This window comes from Phlebotomus papatasi, chromosome 1, assembly GCF_024763615.1.
Source record: "Phlebotomus papatasi isolate M1 chromosome 1, Ppap_2.1, whole genome shotgun sequence".
Taxonomy (NCBI): Eukaryota; Metazoa; Arthropoda; class Insecta; order Diptera; family Psychodidae; genus Phlebotomus; species Phlebotomus papatasi.
In genome coordinates this window covers 26,193,289-26,213,794 of record NC_077222.1, presented here as the reverse complement: position 1 = coordinate 26,213,794, position 20,506 = coordinate 26,193,289, and the positions used below count along the sequence as shown (strand labels likewise).

General features: G+C 33.3%; 1 protein-coding gene across 1 annotated transcript in view; it reads left to right on the top strand.

The window, feature by feature from the left end:
- LOC129799814 (dynein axonemal heavy chain 10) overlaps positions 1 to 20,506 on the top strand; it is a 132,612-nt gene that overhangs the window by 22,989 nt on the left and 89,117 nt on the right. Inside the window, exons 7-13 of the mRNA XM_055844041.1 lie at positions 6,499 to 6,666; positions 7,021 to 7,144; positions 15,632 to 15,790; positions 15,878 to 16,030; positions 16,259 to 16,391; positions 19,448 to 19,533; positions 19,703 to 20,181. Coding sequence (XP_055700016.1) covers positions 6,499 to 6,666; positions 7,021 to 7,144; positions 15,632 to 15,790; positions 15,878 to 16,030; positions 16,259 to 16,391; positions 19,448 to 19,533; positions 19,703 to 20,181 — 1,302 coding nt within the window. The remainder of the gene's footprint in view (positions 1 to 6,498; positions 6,667 to 7,020; positions 7,145 to 15,631; positions 15,791 to 15,877; positions 16,031 to 16,258; positions 16,392 to 19,447; positions 19,534 to 19,702; positions 20,182 to 20,506) is intronic.

Here is a 20,506-nt window from a genome sequence, read left to right as displayed (position 1 = left end):
TTTCTGTGTGTTGCCATCCAGCTGGAATATTTTCGACATGTCGGACGACTCATTCAGCAATAGTCGAACGACAAAAATATTCGCAAATGTGAGTAGTGAAAGAGGGAAAAAATTGAGAAATTTACATAGAACGTAACAAAAAACAATGAAAGATGTGAAAAATTATTGAGAAAACAGTGTCTAAGGTGATAGTATAGCACAAAATGGTGAAGTGCATTTGACTTCTCCATTGAGAGTACGTACGTCGATTTCGTACATATGCGGTAGAGAAGGACGGCAAGTACACTGTTTTTGGCGCGTCATTTTTTCTTACGGAAAACGACCGTCCCTATGGAGCAGCTTTTATTACTTCATGTTAGAGTAAATTTTAAACCCGTAAAATAACTAATGTATTACTAACTTAATTTTGAGTAATGCTCTGACTCAAATTCGACGCGAATACGACTAATTTTTAAGATTTCAATTAGGAGTAATTTTTTGACCATTTCTTGTATAACAAAATTCAGTCATTTTTGAGTCGGAGTAATTGTTTGCCCATTTGGATCAAGATGCACCTAGGAGTTCCATACCTATATTTTATTCATAGACTAATACACAGAATGCATAATTTCTCCAAACTCAATGCACTTTTGCGCTATTTATGGTATGTGAAAGAGCAATAAACACCAATAAACATAATAAATAATTCTTGGCTTTGAATTAAATATTTATCTTTTATTTTAGTAGTTTGCCGATGCATTGTGACATTGCTTTTGGAGCATTTGGCAAAATTTTAGAGCCTTATGGCGTGGGTTATAGAGAATTTAGCATCGATTTTAGAGCACTTTGACAGGCAATAAAGTTTATATCTGTATGGGAAAGTTCACAGCAGGATATTTTGTGAACAAAAATCCAAATCAAAAAAAATTATCTCTGATAGTAAAAAGAGGCTTTGTGCGCCATATCAGGGGTGACATGATAACTTATTTTCGATACTATCGACTGTCGATTCTAAGAAATAAAAATGATAGATGCACTTCCTGTAACAAATTTAGATATTTATTAACAGACTCATTCTTTTAAGAATCTCACAATGAATGGCCCAACAATCCGTAAAAAGTCAACATTCACTTAATCTAACAGATAAAGATTTATCGATACTATCGATTCGATAGTGTCGAAAAGTTATCATTCCACCCCAGGATAATATTATTCTACTGTGGTGTCCTAGTAATAACGATATTATAGGTGACCAAATAGCAGATAAACTCGGGAAGATTGGTGCACATGAGGGGTGACATGATAACTTATTTACGATACTATCGACTGTCGAATCTAAAAAATTTAAACGATACCTGCACTTCCTGTAACTTATATAGATATTTATGAACAGTCACACTCTCTTAAGCATTTTACAATAATTGGCCCAACAATGCGTAAAAATTCGACATTTACTTAATGTAACCGATATAAATTTATCGATAGTGTCAAAAATTTATCATTTCACTCCAGGACTTTATAGATAGGCCCTGAACCAGTCTTAAAGTTGGAAAAGAATTACGGTAAGATTACCTTCAATGTTTTCAATACATTACAGGAATAGGGCATATAGCACTTTGGAGTAAAGTGAAAGGCTATAGTTTCGCAAAATCCGTAATAAATGAATTAGGTTTAAAAGATATTAACTCCTGTTAAATTTTAATAGGGAAACTTGAGAGAAATTCGTGGATAGTTACACGGGATATTGGCTAAATTCACATCTTTCAAAATTGGGTGTAGACGTTACCGTAACTTTCAGGGGTTATGGAGAGAGTCTGGAAACAGTATAACAGATTTTATATGATTGTTCCAAATTCTCACGCCGGAGAATTGAGAACTTTAAGAAAGAAATGCTGCAACTAACATTCTGGCAGTTCAGCTAGTTTTTAAAGGAATTGGAGTAAGGATTTTTAGTTAGATATAATGGGCTCAAATAGAACCTAGAAGTCCACAGACCACAGATAGCACCATTTTCATTTTAGTACATTTTACATCAATTTTAGAGCATTTAGCCATTAACTGTTTTAAGAGAATTTCGGACTCAATTTAAATCTATTCTCAAAATTATTTTGGCAAGAATTTTAAAGCCTTTGCGAAAACGCAATGGATTTTAAAATTATATATTGTGATATTAATTTTAGTATTGATCGTAGATTATTTCGGCATTGTTTTTATGGTCTTTTGGCGTTAATTTTAGAACACTTTTACAGTGTTTTGAAAGCCTCTAGCATTTATTTGTAGTACACAGTATTGTTACTTCTATTTTAGATAATTTCAGTCTTGATTTTAGTACATTTTGGCATTGATTCCCAGAAAATTGTAACATTAATTTTGGATAATTTCGAGATTGATTTTAAAACATTATGACACTGATCTTATTTAGATTATTTTGGCATGGATTTTAGAGCTTTTGGCAGCGATTTTTAGTAAATTGCAACATTAAGTTTAGATTATATCTTTCTTGCTTTTTATAAACATTTTGTTATTGATTACAAGAAAATTATGGTATACTGATTTTAGATCATTTTGGCACTGAATTTAGAATCTTTTGGCATTGGTTTTAGTACATTTTGGCATCGATTTTAGTGCATTTAGGCACTGATTGTTTTAAGAGTATTTTGGACTCTTTCATAGAACTATTTTGCAAAAAGTTTAAGGTCTTTTAGCATTAATTTTTTTAGTATTATACATTGGTGACCTTAGTGAAATTAATCTTAGATAATTTCAATACTGACTCCAGATTATTTTCGCATTGAATTTATAGGGTTTTTGTGTTTTTATTAGTACTTTTATTAGTACACTTTGATATGGATTTCAGAGAATTTTGGCAATTTACAGAATACTCTAATATTAATCTTAGAACCTTTTAGCATTCTTTTTAAAGCCTTTCGCTATTGATTTTAGACCCATTTGGTATTGATTTCTAGATCACTGTTGCATTGATTTTAGAGCATTTTCGCATTCATATTAAAACTTTGGGCATTTAGTTTTAGTACATTGCATTGTGATATTGATTTTAGAGAATTCCGTCCGGTCTCGATTTTGGTACATTTTAGCATTGCTTACTAGAACATTGTAATAGTAATTTTTGGATAATTTCGATATTGATTTTAAAATATCTTGCCACTGATTTTGGATTATTTAAGCATAGACTTTAAATCCTTTGGTATTAGTTTTTACTATAAATATTTTTAGATTTTAGATCATTTCTGTCATGGTTTTAGTACACTTTGGCACTGATTTTAGTACAATTTGCTATTGATTTTTGAGAATTTTAACATTGTTTTTTAGAATACTGTGGCACTGATTTTAAATAATTTCAGAATAATTGATTTTACAACATTTTAGAACTGATTTTAAATAATATTTGTCACTTGATTTTAGATCATTTTGGAAAAAAGAATTAGAAGCCTTGGCATAAATTTTATATAACATCATTTTGGATTATATTTTAGTGTATTTCGACATAAAATTTTAAGCATTTTTATATTGATTTTGATCATTTTGGTATTTATAATAATGCTAAAATAATAATAATGGCTTTTTCTCAAATGATATTTCTATAGGGATAGGTTTATCAATCCCATGAATCTGGGAGTGAAATATAAAGAAGTTTACTTCATGAAATATTAATGCCGTTAATGTCCGAAAATTTTCCTAGTGACATAAAAGAAGTTCGAACTCAGGGCACTTCCATCATATAGCGAGTACTCTACCTTGACTCTTTAATTACTCAATTTTAGTATAGCACTGTATAAATAAGCAGGGAAAAATTAAAATTTGGTCAATAAGAAATCAAATTTAATCTGTATTCAATGTAAAATTTTAAAAAGAGTTAAATGGTCACCTAAATTTTGGCGATTAAATTTTTTTGTGGTTTATAAAATCAGAAATAACTTTTCAGCTTCCAAAACTTTAAATTTAGGTCAATAAGTATTAAAAAAAAATTGTAGAGATTAATCTGATTTACAGTTTTAACAGATCCACTAATAAAATTTTGTACTAATAATTAAATATAGGGGAGACCGGGGAGGTTTGGGACACTTTTTCATGTTTTGACTTTGAGACACTATTCCAAAAAACCACGATAGTGTATTACAATTTTATGTGGTCTATAGGATACTTATGGGTATTGACTTTATAAAAAGTACTCGATAGAACTTGGAAAACAACTGAGTTTTCTTGGAGAAGATAAAACATTTTACTTGACGCTTTGTCCCAAACCTCCCCGATGTGGGGCAGTATGGGACACAAAAGGGGATGTTTGGGACGCGTTTTTTCTCGAATAATTTGTATTACTAGAACACGTTAATTAATTTTAAATACCAGATTAAAAATATTTCTGATAGAAATAAAAATGTTTCATCTTTTATTTACACTTTGAAATTAATATCAATTTTATTTGTACAGTAGAGTCATTTATTGTCAATCAATTATTTAAAGTATTTTCCTCTTATTTTTCATCTACCTTTCTTTTCTTTTTTTTTATTCTAAATATTGCAATCATGATTATCAAATTCCTCAGGCGAGTAGATTTTCTTGCAACTCTTAGTTTTGAACTCATTGACGGATTCCTGTTTTATTTTACGACAACTGCATTGTACCTGTTTTCTCATTATTTCTCTGAATTAGCTCTCGCCTTGCCTTTTCTGGAGAACTTGTTCGAGAAATTTTCGAAAAAAATCGTTTTTAACTAGATTGGGCAAAGATCGAATATCCTCTGAGAAGGAATTATTGATTCCCAAGACATTGATGGTTTAATTGACCCTGTAGTTAGAGAAATCTGCTCCACTGGTAAATTTTGCACAAGAGGGAGATTTCCAGTAGAAACTGGGCATTACTCTTCATTTTGACAATAAACAATTGCATGCCACCTACAATCTTGTCGAAAATCAACGTCCCATTCATCCCCATTCAGGTGTCCCAAACATCCCCACGTGTAGTTTTGGTATTTAAAACCTTTATGTAAAAAACAAGAGCGTATAATCTCTGAAACTTTTATAAAAATATGTTCCCAGATTACACTGCTACCTAATGAGATAAAAAAAATTTGATTATATATCGCTGATATAAAATACAAAAAGGAAAACTGAGACGTCAAAATATACGATTTTTATCAATTTTTAAAAAAATGTTCATAGAATTAAAACGATAAAACTGAGGATATCCATTCTTTTAGTCAAGATACATCTTAATATTGCCTACGATACAGTAATGGTTAAATCCCATTTATTATAAAAATTAATTGAAAAAATCGCCTTGTCCCACACTACCCCTGTCCCAAACCTCCCCGGTCTCCCCTACACTAATAAATAAATATGTAAAAATTCGACAGTAAAAAAATTATAGTTTTAGTTTATTTTAGTACGAAATGAAATCATATGAATTAATTTACCTGACGTTTTTTGTAAAATTTGCTAATTCTTGACATAATTATTAAATCCGTATTTTATGTACACAAAAAAAATATTTTGTAAAATTGTTCGTAAATGTTTGTGAAATCCTATGGAGGACTTACGAAAAAAAACACATTAACATAAAATTATAGGGCAAAGATGAGAAAAGCAGTTAAGTATTATCCAGATATAATTAAATATTTTAGTTTGATTGGTTAAAGTTTTAAATCATATAACCCACAAACAAGTTCGTAAAATTTTGTACTTTTTTCACAAACATTGTTCGTAAAATGATCATTTGACGAACATTTTTTGTACTTTTACAAACATTTGTTCGTAAATGTTCGTAAACACACCAAAAAATGTTCGTAAAATTTTGTCATTTATTCGTATTTGTTCGTAAATTTTTGTTTGTCTGGCAAAAATTTACGAACATTTTTTGTGTGTTTACGAACATTTACGAACAAATGTTTGTAAAAGTACAAAAAATGTTCGTCAGATGATCATTTTACGAACAGTGTTTGTGAAAAAAAGTACAAAATTTTACGACCTTGTTTGTGGGTTATACGATTCACGAGCATTTCGTAAGTCTGCCATAGGATTTCGCAAACATTTAGGAACAATTTTACAAAATATTTTTTTTTCTGTGTATGTAAAGTATATAGTTTATTTGTATTTCTATATACTCCTTTCGCTCCTGCATATTTGTAATTTTAAATATAATTTATGGTAAATTGAAGTGGGCAAAGTCCACAGAGGGTGATAATTTGAAGTGTCATAAATTAAAACGTGTTATTTGTTACATAAAAAAAAACTAAAAAAAACCAATAGCGGGATGGGAAATGGTTTATGCTCAATTTTCTCCATCATAATGGATGATACTGTTTCGAGATCATTTGACCTAGAAGTGTCTCAAAAAAATAGAGCCATTGCAAAATTTTGCCAATAACCATCGCTTTATTTTTTAGTGCACTTTCAAACTTAACTTTTTTATGAATTTACCATTAATTTTCTTTAACTTTTTTTCTCTCTTTCTTGTTTTGGCTGGACCGGATAAAAAAAATTTGGTATGTATTTAATGAAGTTGGAAAAAATACAAAAGTTTGTGGATGTTCGATAAGGCGGCAATATGTGAGAAGTTTTTAAATAAAGGAATGCCATTGATTCGATTAGATGAGAAATTTCTCTTCTACATGCAAATTGTTTCGGATCTTTCAAAGCATAACCCCTATTACGATGTTAAAGCGATTAGGTAAGATATTGTGTCTGAATATTGCTCTAAATTGTGGTTGACTAAAGCTTATACACATGTTTGGGATAAGGGTGGCTGTGTAAGGGCCAGCATGGAATCTGGATGGAATCTGAGAATAAATTTAGCCTAAAAGTTTCATTAAATCAGGAGAGAAGTGAACAAGTATTGGTTGATTTGTAACTTTTGCACATATGTTTCTGCAAGCCATATTCCTCGCCTTTTGAGCATACCAACCAGAAGCCCTCTATAGCACCCTCCCTGAACAAATCTTCTGGCCACATAGCCAACGTTTAGATGGAAATTTACACACAACATATATTGAACTTTTAATTGAATTGGAATTTCCTTTTTCAGAATTAACCTTCGTCCATTAATAGACAGCATTAAGAGTCATGCAATAGAATGGAAAAATACTCTTGGAAATATTCTAGCTGAACGTACTCGTAATAATATGTTTCAACTGAGGAATCAAATTAAGGTAAACATAAGTGTCTAAAATTCATTTATGTATTCACTTATTAACTGCATAACTTGCACCATAGGAATTTCCAACTCATCCTAGAATATTCCAGATTCTCAATTGCTTCATGCCATTTAGACAAAACTCATATGGAGTCTCGTAAAAAACATTCAGTCTAATCTTGAGAAGCGGAAATACTTCGGGGGATTTGTACTAATTGAAATGACAGTGATTTTCCACTGGCAAAATTTGCAAATTAGCACAAATAAGATACAGAATTTTATCCCAAAAATCTTACAGTGACTTTCTTGTGACTTTAACTACCAAATATTTACCACTTCATTAACTTCCCTGCTGGAAAGTTTCTTCATAGCATGTTGACAATTTGCATTATTTTGCAAAATAATGCAAAAGTTTTTCATTTCCCATTGTGAGGAGTATTCTTTCAAAATATACTTTCTATAATTAGGTTTATCCAACGAACAGAGAAAACACATTAACATAAAATTATACAGGGCAAAGATGAAAAGGGCAGTTAAGTATTATCCATATATAATTAAATTTTTTAGTTCCATCATGTTCTTTTGATTGGTTAAAGTTTTAAATGCTTTTAAGTTCTGACTAATTAGAGGAGCTTTCCAGATAGAATATTGTTACGATTTTAGACAGAAAATCCCCACTATTGTAACGTAACATTTCACTCAGGGTCGACCGTCGACTCCAACTGCCCTCTACACGAATAAAAAATGTTTTGTAAAATTGTTTATAAATAGAGAAAAGTGGGGCATCTTTCAATGCGAGCTATGAAATTGGGCTTTTTGCTACTATTATAAAAGGGACAGATAATCCTAACCGGCTTATTTAGGTGAGATTCTTAACGTGAGCTAACTCGAAGTGCATGCAAATTCGATTTAGAACTGAAATTGTGAGTCGCCATTCAGTTATCTTGAATCAAATTCGTGAAATTATACAAATTTTGTATTTACCCAAAATATCAAGGATTTGGATGAACTGGCACAAAAGTGATATATGGGTGAAATGTAGACCAGAATGTACTCTATAATTTTCCTATAGAACATGATCTCATCGATTACTCAGAAGCCAAGATAAGCGAGGTTTTTTGTTTCTTAACTTGTTTTTTCATCCAGAGTGCCCCAAGTAGTGATTTGTTGAACTTCAACTATATCAAAGAATTGTTGTATTTTGTGGGACTTTCCATTTAAAACCCTATTTTAAGTGTCTTTGTGGAGTAGAGGCAATCAAATTGGCATCTGAGTGATTTCAAAGCGTTATTATGGGAAAAATCAATTTTTTCACACTTAAACGGCAAAATCGGAGTGATAGCGTAGTCTGAGCGGAAAATGATGTATGGACGAAATGTAGAGACAAATGTGCTCTACAATTATGTCGAAGTAATCATCAAAATCGGTTCAGCGACAGTCGAGATAATTGAGGTTATGTGATATTGAAAATGGTTTTTCGACTGTGGCGCCCCTGGTGTTGGTCCCACGAAGATCAAATATTCTAGAAACTTGTAGCATTTGGTGAGATCTTTCGTTTAAGCCCTCATTTATCAAAATCGGTCACATAGAACCGGAGATATGATTTTTCGAATTTTGTGAACTTTGACCCCTCATATCTCCGGTTCTGTTTTAACCACAGCGCACATTTGCACCATTTTGGAAACGTCCTAGACTGGACTACAACATACTAAAATTTCATTAACTTGCACAATGCCGTTTTTGAGAAAAGTGACTTTGAATTTCAATGAATTTTGACGCTATCACAGCGCCACCTGTGGTGACTTTTTGAACTTCCATCTGAAAGTGCTCATCGAGACGAAACCAAAAAGGTAAAATTTATGTCGCTATGTTAGTTAGAACCGGAGATAGAGGCCGGTCAATGTTCGAACTTTGACCCCTTATAGCTCGGGTCAGGGGTTTTAGATCGACTTAAGGTTTTTTTTTGTTTGATAGGTATAATCAACGGCTATAACATACTAAAATTTCAGCCCGATGCACAATGGAATTTTTGAGTTATTTAACTTATAAGATTTAAAAATTTTCTTTTTAATAATAGCGCCCCTAGCGGTGGTTTTATGAACTTCCGATGTTAGAAGGGGAAGTGGCATTTCACGAGAGCTTTCCAAAAAGCCCTCACTTTTTAAATTATGACAATTAGAACCGGAGTTATGGCCATTTTAAGAAATTTTTTTTGGACCATTATAGCTCGGGTCAGGGGGGTCGGGGAATCTTAAGTTTGGTATTGATGGAAAGCTCTAAGGCCCAGCTATAACATACTAAAATTTGAGCCCGCTCGATGCCATAGGGGCGGAGCTATTGAGAAAACAAAAAAAGGGGGGTCTTCAAAATGGCGGAAGGAGGGGTGGGGGGTGGGGGGTCTATGCACCAAGTTGCAATTTTCACCCGATATATAACCTTTACCGAAAACCGCAAGTCGATATCTTTTTTAGTTTAGGAGCTATTAAGCTCCAAAGAGCGGCCGGCCGGGAACGTAAATTAGCCACATATATATTCGTGATCAGGAAGTGCTGAAACACGTTTTGGCCAAGTTTGAGCTCGATCGGACGACATGAAATTTTGTTAGGATTATAGTAGGTGAGATTGTTAAGAATCTCACCTAATAGGGCCTTGTGATTTATTTTAGCTTCACAATTATGGTGCTATTCCAATGAAAAAATGAGCATGTTTATTTAGCACATTACTGTTCTCAAGTACTAAAAAGACCATGACTGTTCCCACATGTTATTTCTATTAATGTCAGGTGGCATTGTGACCGGGTGAAAGCTTTTTCGGCGGGAATATTCGAATTCGAATTTCGGTTGGGAAATCGACAAGATTAATTTAATGTTTTCACTTTCATAGCATTTTCTACATTTTCTTTATCACGATTGACAAGATGTAAGGTTCTTCTCTCTACACAAAAACTTCATATTTTCCCCAGTCCTCTTTGTGTTTCAAAATCACGAAATAGTCATAACAGAAACCGATACAAAAGAAAAGTTTAACCGAAATCCGAATTCGAATATTCCCTCCGAGCAAGTTTTCACCTGTTCACCACAATTCCATCTGCAATTCAGTCAGTGTGGAGTAACCTGTCATGTCAGCTTGGTGGCGTTATGCAGTTGGATGGCCAGGAGTTGGCAACTTTAGCCTCAATCGCGGGTTTTCGCAGGTTTTCCACGAGTTTTTCCGTGAATTCTCATTGATGAAAAGTCGGCGAGCAGCATTAATATTCTCTTCTCATTATTTTCCTTGAAATGACGTATGGGAACAGACGTGGTCTTTTCTAGTACTTGAGGACAGTAATGTGCTAAAAAAACATGGTCACTTTTTCATTGGAATAGCACCATTAGTCTGTAGAGCTAAATTGTATCATGGTAAGGTTCAGTTTCATATAAAAATAGGAGAAAAAGTTCTATTTTAAGGCTGCCGGTACCCTACTTTCCCCTATTTTTAAATTTCCACTGGGGACTTACGAAATGTTTATAAATAGTATAACCCACAAACAAGTTCGTAAGAGTTCGTAACATGATCACACAACAACCATTTTTGCTCCTTTTACAAATATTTGTTCACAAATGTTCATAAACACACATAAAAATATTCGTAAAATTTTGTCATTTGTTCGTAAAGTTTTGCCAGATAAACGAAAATGTATACGAGCATGTATTTGTAAAGGGACAATAAATGCTCATCAAGTGAACATGTTATGAACTATATTTGTAAAAAAGTGCAAATTTTTACGAACTTTTTTGTAGATTGTACGTTTTAGAAACTTTTCGTTAGTCTCCAGTGAGAATTCAGAAACATTTACAAGCTGTTCACGAAATTTTTTTTTATATGCAGTCAATTATAAACATCATTATTTAAGTCATGTTTTATAGTGAATAAAATACGGAAATGACCTTTGGTTTCCTCGTTTCTTCTCCTTTATAATTTCTCAATAAGGACGTTTCGAAGAGGCTTTCCTCTTTCTTTAGGTATGGTCAACGAGTCTTTCTTGAAGATCGGGTGAGGATGGTGTCGTGTGAAAATTGTCCAAAAAGCACTAATAAGTGCTAATAAGTAGAAAAAAAAAAACCAAAAAAAAGAAACCAAAGATCACTACTGCATTTTATTTACTACAAATTTAATACATTATTGTAGCCGAAAATTATCCAGTTATATTTTATCACCTAAATGAGGACAATATCCCAGAATTTTCTTTTTTAATTTCTTAAGGCGTTAAGCGGTCTTCAGACTAGATGTTTAGCCCAGTTTCCAAAGGTCTCAAAAACCCCTATAGTAACCAATTTTATTGATGTTTCAGTATCGAATAAATCTTGCCCTTGATCGTCTAATCCTTAGTTAAATTTTTCCAAAAAATCTTGACGCATAAGAAATTAGAGCAGTTAAGCCATGTGGCTAAACCTTAGGTCTGCTGAAGCTCGTATTAGGACATGAAGTAGCTTCAGGATTGTTGTTTTACCTATCTATACCATTAGTCACTGTTGTCGTATCTGCGTTACTTTTGTGTCAGCTTTTCATTACAAGAGGCAACGTTTGCATAATCGTTTACATTTAATGCAGATTATATATATGGGAGGGGACGAAACTACCAGGGACCGTATCCTCCAGATGTGAGAGTTTGATTTTGTGGGAAAAGTCAATTCTCCGTGTGGAACCCGCCAATTCGGTATCCACGAAATTTTCGATTGGAAATTTTCTCATCAAAACCTGGGAGTATTCTTGAGTGGTATTCCCGGTGAGAGTTTGATTAATTTACATAGAAAAGGGACAGATAATCCTAACCGGCTTATGTAGGTGAGATTCTTAACGTGAGCTAACTCGGAGTGCATGCAAATTCGATTTAGAGCTGAAGTTGGGAGACGCCATTCAGTTATCTTGAATCAAATTCGTGAAATTATACAAATTTTGTATTTAAACCAAAATATCAAGGATTGGGATGAACTGACAGAAAAGTGATATATGGGTGAAATGTAGACCAGAATGTTCTCTATAATTTTTCCATAGAAAATGATCTCATCGATTACTCAGAAGCCAAGATAATCGAGGTTTTTTGTTTCTTAACTCGTTTTTTCATCCAGAGTTCCCCAAGTAGTCATTTGTTGAACTTCAACTATATCAAGGAATTGTTGTATTTTGTGGGACTTTCCATTTAAAACCCTATTTTAAGTGTCTTTGTGGAGTAGAGGCAGTCAGATTGGCATCTGAGTGATTTCAAAGCGTTATTATGGGAAAAATCTATTTTTTCACACTTAAACGGCAAAATTGGAGTGATAGCGTAGTCTGACCGGAAAATGATGTATGGACGAAATGTAGAGACAAATGTCCTCTACAATTATGTCGAAGTAATCATCAAAATCGGTTCAGCGACAGTCGAGATAATTGAGGTTATGTGATATTGAAATTCGTTTTTTGACTGTGGCGCCCCTGGTGTTGGTCCCACGAAGTTCAAATGTTCTAGAAAGTTGTAATATTTGGTGAGATCTTTCGTTTAAGCCCTCATTCATCAAAATCGGTCACATAGAACCGGAGATATGATTTTTTAAATTTCGTGAACTTTGACCCCTCATATCTCTGGTTCTATTGAAACCACAGCGCACATACGCACCATTTTGGAAACGTCCTAGACTGGACTACAACATACTAAAATTTCATTAACTTGCACAATGCCGTTTTTGAGAAAAGTGACTTTGAATTTCGATGAATTTTGACGCTATCACAGCGCCACCTGTAGTGACTTTTTGAACTTCCATCTGAAAGTGCTCATCGAGACGAAACCAAAAAGGTAAAATTTATGTCGATAAGTTAATTAGAACCGGAGATAGAGGCCGGTCAATGTTCGAACTTTGACCCCTTATAGCTCGGGTCAGGGGTTATGGATCGACTTAAGGTTTTTTTTTGTTTGATAGGTATAATCAACGGCTACAACATACTAAAATTTCAGCCCGATTGCATAAGGAATTTTTGAGTTATTTAACTTTTAAGATTTAAAAATTTTCTTTTTAATAATAGCGCCCCTAGCGGTGGTTTTATGAACTTGCGATGTTAGAAGGGGAAGTGGCATTTCACGAGAGCTTTCCAAAAAGCCCTCACTTTTTAAATTCTGACAATTAGAACCGGAGTTATGGCCATTTTAAGAAATTTCTTTTGGACCATTATAGCTCGGGTCAGGGGGGTCGGGGGACCTTAAGTTTGGTATTGATGGAAAGCTCTAAGGCCCAGCTATAACATACTAAAATTTGAGCCCGCTCGATGCCATAGGGGCGGATCTATTGAGAAAACAAAAAAAGGGGGGTCTTCAAAATGGCGGAAGGAGGGGTGGGGGGTGGGGGGTCAATGCACCATGTTGCAATTTTCATACGATATTTAACCTTTGCCGAAAACCGCAAGTCGATATCTTTTTTAGTTTAGGAGCTATTAAGCTCCAAAGAGCGGCCGGACGGCCGGCCGGCCGGCCGGGAACGTAACTTAGCCCCCCATATATTCGTGATCAGGAAGTGCTGAAACGCATTTTGGCCAAGTTTGAGCGCGATCGGAGGACATGAAATTTTGTTAGGATTATAGTAGGTGAGATTGTTAAGAATCTCACCTAATAAGCAAATAAATTAAAATACCGCGTTTTTTTTTAAGTTTTAAATGGTTTTTAAATGATTATTTCACTTAATAAATACAATTTCCTTATATTTATAATAAATTTCAATGAAGTTTTTTCTTAATAAACTGTGCAGGAATTTCGAACTTTTTTCTTATTATCTCTTATAATTTTCTATTTTTTTTTGAGTTTGATACCAATAATTTTTCAATTTTTTTATTATTTTAATATTATTTTGTTTCAGCTCTCGTAAATAAGAAAACGGTTGTGGCCATTTAATGATTAGATCTTTGATTAAATTATTTATATTCTTAATAAATACGGAATTGAACAGATTTTTAGCAGTTTACTTGGCCGTGAACTCTTTAAAACTCTTGATTTTTGTTTTTTCTAAAACCTGAAAATTATTAAATCGTATAATTTATAGGAAGTTTATCGTGAAAAGGTTCTTTTTAGTGAGTCGAAATTGTTAGATCTCGAGAACCAACAAAACAAATATTTTAAGCAGGAAAATAATACCAGTTATTATAGAATTAGTAAATGAATAATAATTGAACAAATATTTAAAAATCTTGTAGTTACGTATTCTTCCTTAAATTAGAAAAAAAATATTAAGTGAGATTCTTGATATTCACATCTTTATTATTCTTTTTTATTCGACGCAATCTAAGAAAAAATCGTAACTTCTCTATTGAAAAACTATTTGCAATTATTTTCGAAAAAAGCGCAAATTATGAATGGGAATTTTTAAATTTTACGGGTATATATTGATATGAATCCAATAATCCTTGTCAAATTGCTAAAAAAAAAAGACAAAATTCAATGCAAATTGGTTTGTTGTTACAAAAATCTCTGAAAATTCAATTCAGCATTATTTGACAATTTTCAGAAAATTTATACAAAACCACAAGAAAATGAGAAAATCTTTATACGTATAAATTCGTATTTATAATTGAACTGGTGCAAATGCAAAGGGCGTTTTTTAATTTTTTAATGTAGTAAAATATTAAAAAGAGAAATTTGGCATGAAATGCCTTTGCAGTCATTTAAGTGATAAAGAGGAGTCGCGATGAATAAATAAAAGCTTCTAACAATGTTATTTAATTGTTTATTCATTCATTGAATTTATAATTACTTCAATATTCAGTGTTTTTTGCGACCAAAAACAGCGCGCCGAATGTCAAAAAACGATTTCCACAAAAAGTTCCACACGAAAATCTCACCTGATTCTCTCCGATATTCGTGGATACGGAGAGCGGGCAGGTGGGAAAAATAGGAGAAAATGTCACGGAGAGAAGCTCGCGTAAAATCTTCTCTCACAAAGTGGAGGATACGTGCCCAGATCGTATAAATGATGTCATACTAACTTTATTTTACTATTTGGGTTGACTATTAGACGAAAATGGGGCACCTTTGAAATTGAGCTCTTTTATAGTATCTTTAAAAGGAATTGAGCTTTGACGTGATATAATTCACCACGATCAACCAATTTTCAAGCTAAATTACTTCATGATAGAGCTCAATTTCGTTTAGAAATAAGAGATAAAAGCTCAACTTCGAAAGTGCCCCATTTTAAAGGTGTCCCACTTTCTCCTATCGATCTGTAATTATAAATCACAACTTAATCACGGTTTTGACCTAAACTTTTGTTGTACATTGAGCTTCAAGATGCAAAAAAAGTCAAATTTAAATCATGAACGAATTTACTAAACTTTGCGCTCTCCCAGTATCACTTTGAATTAAAGTTCAATGTTTATTTTGCCAGTAATTAATTTGAAATGGAGAGTAAGCAGAGTTTTGTAGAAAATCCCATGTGAGGGCAAAAATCAAATCGTTGTTGGAGTGAATGTGGGTGAGTAATTAATTATCCTTGTGTAATTTCAGATGCTTAAGCGTGATTTAGATCGCAATATAAATGGTTTGGTGGATTTTAAGACAGTAATGCAGACAATTAGCATCATCCAATCCACAACACTAACGGTGGAAATTCAAGTGAAAGAAATGCAGGAGATTTTTAGCATCTTGGAAGAGCACTGCATTAGAGTACGGTGAAGCTTAAAAGCTATTTTGATTTATTCATTTTTTTTCCTCGACTTTACGATGATTGTACAGCTGCGATTCTGCTTGCAGTTTTCCTTTACCGATATGCTAATGTCGTATGAATTGGAGAAGAGATGGAAAAAACTGTATAAATCATCACTATATCGTTCAGCTACATTGGAAATGGTTAAAGTGAAATTTGCAGCTCTCACATCAGTGGAAATTAGCTCGTTTACGCTAAATGTAAGTTAATGTGTCATTTAATTCGTTTTATATTGTTTGGCTGTACGTTAATGTGACAATAGAGGGGTTGAAGGAAAATTTGTGTGGAAGTAATTTGAATAATCTTAGATTATGTTTTTGTCATACATGGTCCAAAAAGTTCCCATCCATTCAGAAATTGCTCCTTTAATAGTTTGTAAGTTTCAATATGTATATGGCATTTCTAACAGAATACTCCACACATTGCAGTTGGATGAATTCATTAAAAAGTTTAACGACATGGGGCCAGGTTCTGTTGGTGACGACATGAATCAAGGACTTGAGTTGATGGATACATTTGACTCTCTCTTTGACACATACGACGCACAAAGATTAGAACTAGGTATGTAACCTTTATGTTGTATAAATTTTCATAATTTACCATGGTGGTAGAAAATTTGAAATTGCTTTTTAATGAGGTCAAATATTTTTATTATTTTTTTTTTAAATTTCAACTCCAAGCGCTTTCAATTCAATTGCAATATCTTCCTTGTTTTTACTTGCACCTCTGTGTTTGAAACCTTATTTTCTATGCTAAAATCCATCAGGATATATCAACAGCGTAAATACTCTCTAGGTTTTCCCACAATTTTCACCATGTAGCTTTCCCCAAGGAGGATTAATCTCAATAAAAATTTTAATGCAGAATAGCGAATTTTGGATTAGAATCTTAGGATTATTAGGTGAGATTCTTTACAATCTCAGCTTCTGTGGTCCAAGGTGAAATGCGACCTCGTCAGATCGGCCTCAAAATGTGCATGTACACGTTTTGACTCTCACAGTCCACGAATATCATACCCGCCAAAAAACGATTTTCGTGGACGTCTGGCCGTCCGACCGGCCGATTCTGTGTAGTACAAACGCTTCTGGCGAGAGAACGGAAAGAGATATCGGCAAGCGGTTTTGGCAAACTGTTTTTGGTGGCCGAAATGAACGAAATTGTCTCGACACGATTCTTTACCTTCAAAATTCAACTCACAGTCAAATTTTCACGCATTCCGAGTTGCAAGCACTCCGAGGTCACCGGTAAAGAATCTCAGCTACCATAAGCTTATCTGGGTTTATCACTGTTTTTTTGGCGTTATTAGGAATAAATGCCCAACGGTTATAGTTAGCAACTTGGGAACTTCATGAGAGCTTTAAGCTTGAAGAGCTTTTTTTCTATAAAACCTATAAAACGGTCTTCAGACCAGAGTTTTAGTCCGTTTAGTTTTAGTTGGGGAAAGTCTCGATATTGTAGACAGAATATCAATTGCTGTAATTTTAGCTGAGTGAGATTCTTTAACCCTCTAACGGTGTTTCTTTAATATGCGAAAAAAAGTTCTAAAACAATGTTTTCTAGGATAATTATGATCCAATAAAGTCGAAAAAACCATCCATTCTTCATTATCTCTTTTAGTTTAGGCGCTAGGTGAAAAAATATAAAAAATTGCTTCTAAAATTCTTTTTGCTTCTAAAATTCACATTTTTAGTTTTTCAAATTTTTTGAATAAAATATACAAAGTAGAATGACATATCTTTCAGTAAAAAATAAATTTATTTTAGTCAGATAACTTTAAATCGCTATTTTTATGGAAATTGGAAATGAGTTTTTTTGCACAAATATTTTTTGTTTCTTTTTCTCTGACTTGTCACACAAAACTGGGAATAGCAACAAAATGAAGAGTCAAAATGAGTTTAAACTTTCAAGAGATGTTTATAAGACTATTACCGAGGACACTATAGTACTTTTAAGTAAATAAAAACTTTGTAATCGCAGTTAATGTGATTTTTGTGAAGACCGCCTGAAGGCGGTTTTACCCGTTAGAGGGTTAAAAATCCAGCTTTTGTGATTAAATGTGAAATGTGCTAAAAATTAAATTTTCAAATGGTAATTTATCTAGTTTTAATTATCAGAATTAAAAAAAAATCGTGTTTTGGAGAGCTCTAGTTGAGTACTATATCCCTTGTGACACCCCAATTTCATTCGATTTAATAGAAAGTAAGACTTTTAAATTCCTTTAAATTTCCGTATGTTGTAGCTGAGATCAAGACCTTTCCAACTATGGGTCGCACCCCTCCCTCGAAGTTCTCTGACCTGACCTATAATCGGAAATGTTTTGACCACACCATATTTTCGGTGTTTATATATTGTATCTGAAAGCGAAGTCTTTCTAACGATAGGTCCCATTCGTCTCTACACCAACCCATATTATATCCTGACCTGACCCTTATATATTCAAATGTACAGGACTCTATTTCTAATGTTTATTAACTGATTTCAATTTTTTGTTGATCTTCCCCACTCACACTATTTAAAATAGAAAATGACTAGTGATAAGCCCAGATAAGCTTATGGTAGCTGAGATTCTTTACATGTGACCTTAAAATGCGTGCAACTCGTAGTGTTTACAACTTGAAATGCGTGAAAATTCGATAGTGAATTGAATTTTGAGGGTAAAGAATCACGCAATCGCAAAATTAGAGCAGTGAATCTATTTGAATTTTAGTAAATATTCTACCGAAGCAAAGGAGATTCTTGGAGTGTTGTCGATTCGTGGAGAGTTGTAAAAGTATATGTTCGGATTTGTTCAAGGTACCGACTGGGTGTAAAACTCATGGAATGGCACACGGAACATACAAAGCTTAGGTTCTAGCCTAGGTATCAAAGTCCGTTATTATTGAACCTATCTATCTAAGGGCTTTGACAGACCTGAGGATTAGCCGAGAGATGGCTTAGCGTAATTATATTCGAAATAATGGTTAGACTTCATTTAAATCACTTTCGATTAAGTCGTCTCTCGGCTTAAGTCGAAAGTGTGTCGAGAGCATAAGTGTTATTCATATAAAGTCGGTTTTTCTATCCACGGTTTCCTTCCAAAAATTTGATATGGAAATGTTTGTCGATATCTTTTACCATTTGGCTTCTAGCCGTGTCATAAGCTTTCGAATAAAAAAAAAAGATTTTTGAAAAGAATTAAATTGCAGGGAAAGCAGTATTTAGTAATAACTGAATAAATAAAATATCAGACTTTAATTTCAATCTTGCTAATTCTTATATGTTTACGTTTATAGTAAAATGCAATTTTTATTAGATATCGAACTTTGAAAAAGTTTTGGATTTCAATGATTACTTGTAAATCTGATAACCTGATCAATAATTACTGATAATCTGATAATCTGATATAAAGCTTAAGAGGTAAGATTTTAGAAATTTATGCGACTATTTAAAGATATCAGTGAGGTATCAGTATGGATATCAGTAAGGTGAGAATTCTTCGAGGATCCCATATAACCTGTACAATTTTTACCTTTCATATTTTCTATGTAAAATATTCCAGATAAATCCCCCTTGGGTATAACTACTTTATATGGATATACATGCTAATTTTCTAATAACTTTTGCAATATATTTCACAGTGAATGCTGAAAAACTTTTCGATATGCCACTAACAGACTACACGGAATTTTTACATGCAAAGAAGGATTTTGAAAATTTGAGAATGGTAATAGATTTTTTTATGGCAAACCAAACTTTTTCAGTTTGTGTTGGAAAACACATAAAATTGTCACCAAATGACAAATGCACCATGCAAATTCTAAAAATTTGAAAAATATAGAATTCACCGTAATCCACGCAAATCATTAATATTCCATCTCTTTGGAATTTTGTAGATTTACAAATTATATCGCCATCAGCGGAATGCAAAGGAGAATTGGTCAAAAACGATGTGGAATCACATGAATCCTAATACGTTGACAAATGGTATGGAGAATTATATGCAAGAGTTTCGAATGTGGCCACAGAAGATACAAGAAATTCCGGTGGCACAGACACTAAGGAGGAAGATGGAGCACTTCAAGGAGTCCATACCACTAATGCTGGCGCTCAAGAATGACGCCTTAAGACGACGACACTGGCAACGTCTTATGACTGAGACAAATTGCATGTTTGACCATGAAAGTGGGGAAAAAGTTCTTCTTGAGAATATCTTTGCCATGAAACTCTACAAGCACCGGGACACAGTCAATGAGATACTAGCTACGGCTGTTAAGGAACTTTCCATTGAAAATGCTATGCTTATCATTGAGACAACATGGAATGAAATGTCCTTTACTGTCATTGAACACTTCAAAGATGGACAGCAGAGAGGGTAGGGACAATTAAATTGTTTTCCTCAAAATCACATTATGCAACAATCTGCATCTTGGCTATGCTAAGCACAAATAAAACATATATATTAACCTCCCAAGGGGCTTGTCTCTGTTATCTCTCAAAGCTCCAGAAATGCAAATTTTTGTATAATTGAATATGCTTGATGGACAATTTGGGATAATTCTGGATTTCTAAACCAGCATATAGTGCTTTTGATAATACCTTCAATTTTTAATTCAATTTAGTGTATTTAGTTTTGGATGAAATTGTCTCCATACTAATGCGTCTATTGCCGTCTTTATATTTACTCTAACCTCTAAGAT